The sequence below is a fragment of the Montipora foliosa genome, chromosome 8 (assembly GCF_036669935.1).
Source record: "Montipora foliosa isolate CH-2021 chromosome 8, ASM3666993v2, whole genome shotgun sequence".
Classification (NCBI taxonomy): domain Eukaryota; kingdom Metazoa; phylum Cnidaria; class Anthozoa; order Scleractinia; family Acroporidae; genus Montipora; species Montipora foliosa.
In genome coordinates, this window is record NC_090876.1 from 16,697,008 (window position 1) to 16,706,940 (window position 9,933).

Genomic DNA, 9,933 nt, shown 5'->3' on the forward strand with positions numbered 1-9,933 from the left:
GCAGCTTCTACAAGATTTGAACCCATGACCTCTGCAATGCTGGTGCAATGTTCCAACTGAGCTATGAAGCAAATCAGTTGGGATCAGGTCAATATTTTGGGATGACATTTTGGTGTAGACAGCTGGAATCAGGTAGAAGTGTATGGCAATAACTTCGAGGGAGGAGATGTGGCAGTGGATGCGAGGGGGTGCCCACAATACTATTCATAATTCCTCATCCCTTCCTTTTTTAATTTGCTGGATTGGTGTTACATGATATTTTATCCAAATCTACTTAGCCTGAATTTCATCATGTGTTGTACTGTGATCATGCAGCTGAACTTTGAGTGACTACTAGATTGAGCCCTCTGTTTGGGATTTATTATGAGGGCTCCTTACTTGGGCAGGCGGAGTGATCCAGATTGTTTAGGGTGCTGGGTTAATTAAAGAATCAGGGACTTGGAACAGTGGTGAGAGCACTTCCCTTTCACAGATGTGGTCGAGGTTACTTACCCATTCTCAATGTCACTTGAAGGTTGAGTTTGTTGGTTGTCAACTCTGTTCCAAGACGTTTTTCCAAGTAGTCTGGTTTTCCTCTCCTCTTTGGTTTGATTTGCTTAAAAGTCAAAGTCATCTGATTTGATTTACAGTCTCCTTAAGTATTAGAACACATGCAATTATCTTTAACATTCAGTTATTATTATTGCTATTATTATTATAATTATTAGTCGCATCTGTAGTATTATAATAATGATTTTCCAGTGCGTGTAAGATTTCTTTGGCAATGGTACTCCAAGTAGGATTCATTAAAGAGGCTATCGCGATGACCGCGACACTGTAAAAGACTGCATGACAAACTTGGGGTGGGGGGTGATATTTCATAAAGAATTGTGTGCATTTCGGTTATCCTATGACTCGGTAACACATCTTAACGGACTAAGTGCATGATTTCGTTGTTCTCCCTGTATAGCACATATTAAATGCCATCGTAGAAACTTGTAAAACCTCTGTTTACTGATTTTGATTGCAATCAATGCTGTTAACAACAGTTTTAAATGCGAACAACTATTTTATAATGGCAATTTACCCTATGGTCGGGTCATGAAATGTGGACTTCGGGCTATGGACTACGGATATGAAACACAGGATTGAGATAACGACGTAAAACAGCGTAAAACAGACTAAACAGCAAGACAAGGACAGCACGTACTGACCAAGATATTTTATCACACTGAAAATAAAGAACACTGAAATGCTGTGAACTTGAAAGAAAATCGGCTAAAAATATCTCGAACAAAGTGTAGTCTTCCCATAGCCTCTTGCTTGAATACTGTTTTAACGCGAAACAGGGTTGCAAAGTTAGACTGCAGGTGACCACTGTAGCCTGCTGAATGACATTGTCAGTGAGGAACATCAAGTGATCTTACAGAATGCCAAATAATATTTCAAATATTTAAAATTAATTTTCATTTTCGTCTGTTTTAGTGAGAAGTGAGATTTTGATGAAAAAGAAGATGCCAAGGTCTGTTTTGCACAAGAAGAGCTGTACTGGCGTGAAAAACTCCCGTGGGAAAGAAAGGAGGAGTTGCAGAGAGGACCGACAGTATCACATGAGAAATTTAGGGGACCATACAGGAGAGAGGACTAAGAAATGCAAGCGGGATGACAAGTGCTTTACTGAAGCTGTAAAATCAAGTAGAATCCATACTGGAGAAAGGCCATATAAATGCAAACAATGTGACAAATGGTTTAGTGGAGGAGAAAATTTAAGGACGCATGAAACGACACATACTGGAGAAAAGTCTTATGATTGCAAACAGTGTGGCAAGTGTTTTAGTAAAACAGAATATCTAAGAAAACACGAAAGAGTCCACACTGGAGAAAAGCCCTATAAATGCAAACAGTGTGGCAAGTGTTTCAGTCGAGGACACGATTTAAGGAGACATGAAAGAACACATTCTGGAGAAAAGCCTTATGAATGCAAACAGTGTGGCAAGTGTTTCAGTCGAGGACAAAGTTTAAGGATTCATGAAAGAACACATTCTGGAGAAAAGTCTTATGAGTGCAAACAGTGTGGAAAGTGTTTCAGTCAAGGACACGATTTAAGGATTCATGAAAGAACACATTCTGGAGAGAAGCCTTATGAATGCAAACAGTGTGGAAAGTGTTTCTGTCAAGCACAACATTTAAGGAGTCATGAAAGAACACATACTGGAGAAAAGCCTTATGAATGCAAACAGTGTGGCAAGTGTTTCAGTCAGGCACAAAATTTAAGGACGCATGAAAGAACACATACTGGAGAAAAGCCTTATGAATGCAAACAGTGTGGAAAGTGTTTCTGTCGACGATTCGATTTAAGGAGACATGAAAGAACACATACTGGAGAAAAGCCTTATGAATGCAAACAGTGTGGCAAGTGTTTCAGTCGAGGACAAAGTTTAAGGATTCATGAAAGAACACATACTGGAGAAAAGCCTTATGAGTGCAAACAGTGTGGAAAGTGTTTCAGTCAAGCACAACATTTAAGGAGTCATGAAAGAACACATACTGGAGAAAAGCCTTATAAGTGCAAACAGTGTGGAAAGTGTTTTAGTAAAACAGAAAATCTAAGAAAACACGAAAGAGTCCACAATGGAGAAAAGCCCTATAAATGCAAACAGTGTGGCAAGTGTTTCAGTCGAGGACAAAGTTTAAGGATTCATGAAAGAACACATACTGGAGAAAAGCCTTATGAATGCAAACAGTGTGGAAAGTGTTTCTGTCGACGATTCGATTTAAGGAGACATGAAAGAACACATACTGGAGAAAAGCCTTATGAATGCAAACAGTGTGGCAAGTGTTTCAGTCGAGGACAAAGTTTAAGGATTCATGAAAGAACACATACTGGAGAAAAGCCTTATGAGTGCAAACAGTGTGGAAAGTGTTTCAGTCAAGCACAACATTTAAGGAGTCATGAAAGAACACATACTGGAGAAAAGCCTTATAAGTGCAAACAGTGTGGAAAGTGTTTTAGTAAAACAGAAAATCTAAGAAAACACGAAAGAGTCCACAATGGAGAAAAGCCCTATAAATGCAAACAGTGTGGCAAGTGTTTCAGTCGAGGACAAAGTTTAAGGATTCATGAAAGAACACATACTGGAGAAAAGCCTTATGAGTGCAAACAGTGTGGAAAGTGTTTCTGTCGACGATTCGATTTAAGGAGACATGAAAGAACACATACTGGAGAAAAGCCTTATGAATGCAAACAGTGTGGAAAGTATTTCAGTCAAGCCATTTCTCTAAGGAGGCATGAAAAAGCCCACACTGGAGAGTCGATAAACGAGCGTGGTTTCAACCAGGATGAAAAGCATAGTTGTTGGATTTGCCAGGAGGAGTTGAGCAGCGAGGCTGTTCTTCTTGAACATTACCAAAATCATATGAAGTTGGAGGAGCCTTCGATCTGAATTAGTTTGGTGGCTAACCTAATTTAAAATTGATCAAGGATGGAATTATCTCAATGAAATAATTGTATAAGAGGGCCTGAATGCTCGGTGCTCTGACCTCAACTTTGAAGCTTTCATTGGACATTGCTACCCTTGCATCATTTACACTGATTGTTAGAGGTTGAATTTGGATTGTAAAAGCTATGATTTTTGTATGTACCAGTTGAAACTACTTGCATTCTTCTTGTATAGGTAGTTACGATCTCCAAACTATTTCTTGTTACAGGAAAGGTCTGCTTTTTTCTTTCCCTTTCAGGTGAATAAATTCACTGCTATCGCACGATTTCAAGTTCTTTGCCCCTCCTTCGTGTCTTTGTTTGCAGTTCTTAGTTATTTTTTTTCTGTTATTATTTACAAAGTTGAGTGGTGAATGAGTTTTGTGTGATTCTGCGAGTGTATAGTTGCTGCACAGAATATGGAGGGCAATTCGCTTGAAAATACTCCCTTGAGTCTTTCTTCTGACGAGGATCAAGTAATGGCATTCAGTCTCTGCCTCTTGTTACTGGAATAACAACACTACATACTAAGTGACCCGAGCTGATTAACACTAATTTTGCATTCGTGCAGTTTTTCTTAATTGTCTTAACTCCTTATCTGTGTTCTTCGAATTTCACTTTGGAGTTTATGTTATGTATACACACTACAACTTAAGGTCTGAGTACGAAAAGACAGCAGAAATTGTTTTATTACTCTTATGGGATTATCCCGGTTTGTTACATTAATGTTGTTGTTATCCAATACTTTTATCATTGTATCCAGACGATATTCGCAAGAATGAAATTTTCAGTGTGAGGGTGGACGAGAGGAATAGACAGTTAATTCATCGCCCAAATGTTGTGTATTAAAAAAATGAGAAACAACACGAACGATAATAAAAGATATTGTTCATTTTCCAAAAGCGAATTGTATCTTTTGAAATTTTGATTTGCGAGTACTTCAATGTGCTGCATTCTAGTAGAGTTCGAAATCCTTAAATTTCTACCGCGGTCAGAACTGCCTTCCCGATCTGGAGGTTTGTAGCACGCCAGGAGTGTTAGTGCTAAGAGGAGATGAGCTTCGGTGACTGTTAGTCTGCATTTCTTCGTGATGTTGTGCAGCCTCTGGGAGGGGTGGCATGGTGGTGCATTTAGTTTTTTCTGGGGGGAGGAGGGTCCTGTCTCTCGGTGATCGGGGTCGGGAAGAGTCGTGTTACTTGAGCTGATTACTGGTGCCGAAGGAAGGAACTGCGCAGGCGGACGTGGAGGAGAGCACTGAGGGATGGTTCGCGGTTGCGCAGCTGGTTGTAATTGGGCCCTGTTAGGACGGAGTACGCGCTTGCCAGTGTTTATGGCGTAGGTGCGTGGCAACGGGCTGGCGACGACCTGACCCTAAATCCAGGGTGATTCCCGTTGCAAAGGACGAGGCTTGGTGTAAGCGTGCGAAGGTTGGGCGCGCTTGTCGTATTGCATTTTTGGGGCCTCCTTGCGTAGAGTGATGTCAGAAAATACTGTCGAATGTTCTGCCAGTGCAGGTTTTAGGAGGTCTTCCGAGAGTGACAGTGTAGAGTTTGGTAAGGTGTTGATTATAAAATCTCTGGGACAATCGAAGATTGTTTATTCCACTTTGAACACCTGTGTCTCTAGGGACATTGCAATTAAAATAAGAGAAAATATGTTTGCTTTTGTTTGGAACAAGAAAAGTGATACTATCAAAAGAGACGGTCTTTATCAGGATTATAGTAGAGGTGGCTTAAACATAACTGACGAAAGCTTTGCGACTCTCTTGGATTCCCCGTGTCCTTCCCTTTTCGTTCTCAAACTGGAAATCAATTCCCAACAACTTTTTCAGGAAACTTGGTTGTTTAAAGTTTTTACTTTTGTGCAACTATGATACAAAATTTCTCGATCCCAAATTACCGGTTTTTTATGGAGAAATGCTGTCTTTCTTCAGTGAACTTAATTGATGCATAGCTTCGATCAAGGTAAAAACTGTCCTGTTTAACAATAGAGAAATTTTAATAGACAGTAAAACGTCCATTGTAAGAGAATGGCTTGCATAAAAAAGGTTTAGAAAAGGCTAAAACTAAAAGACTTCTACAAGTTACTGAACAACAAAACTCATTACTCGCCACAGACTGGACCGAGTAAATGGAGCTGTACCGCTAACTGTAGATGACTGGCAAAGGATATATAATGCAATTCCCTCTCAATTAACGCTTTTGTCTCCAAAATAGCTAAAAAGTATAAGATATAAGAGTTAAGGACGGTGCCTACTAATTCAAAGGTATTCTTGCCCCGATTTGTGATTATGCAGGAAAGGTAGATCTTAACAAGTGTTGTTGACATCCAAAAAGGAAATTGGACAATTGAACAATATTTGTAAAAAGCTTTAAAATACAAAGCAATGTATGGCGTTATTTCTCAAATTAAAGCTCCAATTATCTCTAAAGAATGCATGGTTACCCCCAATTTTCTTTTTGGATACCAAGAGTACTTACGAAGATTTACTTTATCTGCATAGTTTTAAACCGCGCAAAAATATCCCTGCATTAGTAAGCATCGGCGATAGGAAATCCGAGTATATTATGGAGATGCGCAGAACATATGCGCAATAACAATAGTAGGCACCGTCCTTAAGTCGACAAAATGCTTCTTATCTTACTCTGATCAGTATTATTGCGATATGTAATTCCCTATCAATCGAATTAGCTCCGATTGTAAGTTGACTGTTTCATAATTTTCTGTTTTGGTGTTCTATCCTAGTGTTATTTTCTTCCTTTACTGTGACGTGTTAGGCAATAAAGTGTTATTTTAAAAAAAATGATCCATGAAGGTTACCTTAAGCACCAAGAATTTCATTTTATCGATATTCAGCTTTACATGATGTTTATATGATATTCCTTAAATTGCTTAAGTATAGTGATAAGTTTTCGGTCGTGGTCAATTCTGCCTCCATTTCGGTAGCACCACAACCCGGGATTAAAATGTCGTCGGCGATACTGATGACTTGAAGACCTCCGAGAACCATATGGATGCGTGGTCATCAAGGATGATCTTAACGTCAGGTGGATGTTTTGAAAGGCTCCCTTGACACCGGTACCACTGACATGTATTTCATTCCATTTACCTTATGAAGGTTCTTTTCTAGCGTGGGAATGATTTACTTTGGGCGACGTATTGCCTTGTTTAGGGTCTGAGAGGGGTCTAAACAGATCCGCAGCTATCCTGGTTTGGTGGGGGTTAAAAATCCATTTCGTTGGTTGAGATACTCTCACAAGTTGGCCAGTGGCTTCGTAGATATCCAGGGCTGCTTTGATTGATTCTAAATTTGAAATGGGTTGGCAGTGATTGGGGGGCGTGGGTGGGTTTGATACTTGGATCCAGGTCCAAATTGACCGGTTGGCCGAGGACACCAAGCCCCTTAAAGAGCGAGGGACAGTTCTGTGCAAAAAAGTCCCGAGTCAAAGATCCTAGTTTGGCCAGATACACACTGAAGTGTTGGTGGCATTGGAGGTAGCCCGGTTTCCGTTTCCTTGTTGCCTGCAATAATGTAACAGGTAAAGGGAAGCAGGTAAAGGTAAGCGATTTTCCGAATTTAATGACCAACCGGATGAGAATGGCGCTTATCATTTACTACCCGACGTTCCATCACGCATATTTACTCGATGTTGTGAAAAAGGGCCTGGAAACAATTCTCACAGATGGTAAGGGACTTTCCCGAACTCTGTTACGAACGGAGAAAACGGACTACCTCTGGAGCTTGTCTACAATTTCCGAAAAGATTTTTCGGAAAATGGCCTCTGCATTTGACGTCAAACAGAAATTACCGGATTTTTTGGCTAAATGGTAATTAAGCGTCCCGGGTCTCCCAGTGACGGTAGTGGTCACGATTTGAAAGTATGGTTTGTACATCGAGGATAGGTTTGTCGTGCTCTTGCATGACACATTTGTTCTTACATGGGGTTAATGTGATATGTAATTACAGAGCTGTAGTTCCCCAGCCTCAGTGGCAAGAAGCCTTCGAGCTTACATGAGGACACGTATACGACTAACATGTGATGTGTAATAACAGAGTGGTAGTACCCCAGCCTAACTGGCAAGAAGCCTGAGAGCTTACTTGGGGATAACGTGATGTGTAATGTCCTAGCTCCCCACCCTAACTTAAGCCTGCAAGGTTACTCCGGAATCTAGGATCAGTGCGGCTTGTAATGCCGGCCTAATAACCCTCTGAAGTCAAATTATTTTAAAATTCTGAAATAAAGTGTTTGTATCCGAAATAATTAAGTTAGAGAATCGTGTATTTCGGTTTGCATATTTGCTGGAAACGGCCATCTCGAATAATTGTGACATGTCAGGATTGCTCTCTTGTTATTATACAAAAGTTATTCGCATAGTGACTCGAACAATTAAAATGTAAACAATTACGTTGTAAACAGATCAACTGTAATTCCATTTTGACTAGTGTTATGGTATTGTAACATGTATCGTATGTAGTGCAAGTTAATGTAGTGCAAGTATTTGTGTAAGATGTAATTATAAGTGTAAATCATGTAAATAAATCATTTAAGTTATTCGTATAAATAACCTAATATGTCACAATTATTCAAGATGGCTTAGACTTGCTTTAAAAAACCCTTGAACAACTGAATTTGTTTGAAAAAAGTATTTCCTCAGGTTTAAACATATTGTCATTAGGTTGAAGGTTTCCTATTGAGGGAAGGGACCCTAATTATTATAAATGAGCTCAGCCAAACATTTTCCAATTATTTGTGAGCAAGAGCGATTTATAAAGACCCTGATATCGAGTACTCATGAGTTAACAAAAGTGCAACAAAACTGGAACCATTTCTGACGACCTCATCCTAAAACTGAGTGGTTACGAAAGCACGAGGAGTATTAGTATCAACTTAAGGCGTTGGGGGATGGAATTTTTTTGAAGCTTGAATTTCCCTCGTATATGTTCAGAGGCTGAAAGAGACTGTGATTAGCTGGCATACACTCTTATTTTTGATCCTAGGTGTTGATATTCATTTTAAACGTAACTTGTTGCTGATATTATTTGACAGCATAAACCGGACTTGTGATCTTTTCGCCCATGACACTCAACTCTATATATCATCCGATCTTGGTTTTTATGATCTAACTTGATTTGCATTGAAAAGTTTGTTAAAGGTATTTAAAATATCTGGTTGGTCATTAATGGTCTTAAATTGAATTAAGATAAAACATGCAGCGCTCATGCTACTCAGCTCACGTTGTCGTCCACAGCCACCACTTCTCTCTGTTCAAGTTGGGGTGAGATGATCCTACCACCCTTTTTGAGCACGTAATCTGGGAGCTATCTTGCTCAACACTTCAGTATGGAGTGATATGATCATATTAGTAACAGTGTTAACTTACAGGAAAGGAACTTTATGTGTCTAGTCGTTCTAGCACTGGAGCACGAAATGGGGACACTGTAAACTGAAATTAGCAATTAATTTCAAATCAAGTCAAATGTTGATTTTTGAGGGGAGGGGACAACGGGAGTACGTAGAGAAAAACCTCTCAGAGCAGAGTAAAGAACCAACAAACTCAACCTACATGTGACGCCGAGTCTGGGAATCAAACCCGAGCCAGATTGGTGGGAGGCGAGTGCCCACTGCGCCATCCCTGCACCCCTGTATGAGATAATTCATATTTATGGTTGTACTTTCTCTAAACTGGATAACTAAAAGGTATCTTATACGGACTACATTAAAAAAGTTAAGAGGAGCCTGGAATGAAGCTAATCTGTCCAAAATGGTTCGGCTCGTTGGTTGCTAGCAACCAACTGGATTCAACGCACTGTCGATGACAAAATCTTCAGCAATCTTCGACACCGTTAATGTCAATGATATCAGCCTTTGGTTTTTGGCAAGGTCGTAAATGGTTGGCACCTTGGGTAAGAGAGGAACGTCGGCTAGCTTCCAAATACTAGCTATAGGTACTCTACATTCAGAAAAGGTGGTTGTTAAGAATGTCGGCAATGGAGGTATCCAGAATATAAACATATTCCTTCAAGACCCAGACTAGGATCTCGTCCCAGCCGCCAACAAGACATGTGCTCACCTCCCCAAATTTGGTATCAACAGATATCGGCTCGTAGTCCTCTACTGGGACACAGACGGAATCGGTCAAAGGCGAGTAGTCATCCGTCACGTCAACAAATGCCTGATTGATTCTTTCTGGCAAATAGCGCATCCTCGCAGGTGAGATCGGCGTGCATAAGGGATCAGTTTAGCTCACGTCCAGTTGATTTAACAGAGCCACAGAACTGCCTTACCTCGCTCCACCATGATTGCGAGGATTGGAGTCGCGCGCGAGTCTTTAACTTTGTTCTCGTATTTGTGCATACGGCAGAATTTGCGCTCGCGATTTACCTTGTTTCGTAGGATCTTCAGTACTGGGAAGCTCATTTCCGGATGCAAGTGCATTCTGGATGGCGAGCGAAGGTTGAGAAGGTTGAGATTAGA

The 9,933-nt window shown here is 40.3% G+C and overlaps 1 protein-coding gene across 1 annotated transcript in view; it reads left to right on the forward strand.

Annotated features, from left to right (window-relative positions):
• The first annotated feature begins 1,468 nt into the window (after positions 1–1,468).
• LOC137968324 (zinc finger protein 721-like) overlaps positions 1,469–9,933 on the forward strand; it is a 23,695-nt gene continuing 15,230 nt past the window's right edge. The window contains exons 1-2 of the mRNA XM_068814924.1: positions 1,469–3,220; positions 3,311–3,420. Coding sequence (XP_068671025.1) covers positions 1,482–3,220; positions 3,311–3,420 — 1,849 coding nt within the window. The 5' untranslated portion in view covers positions 1,469–1,481. The remainder of the gene's footprint in view (positions 3,221–3,310; positions 3,421–9,933) is intronic.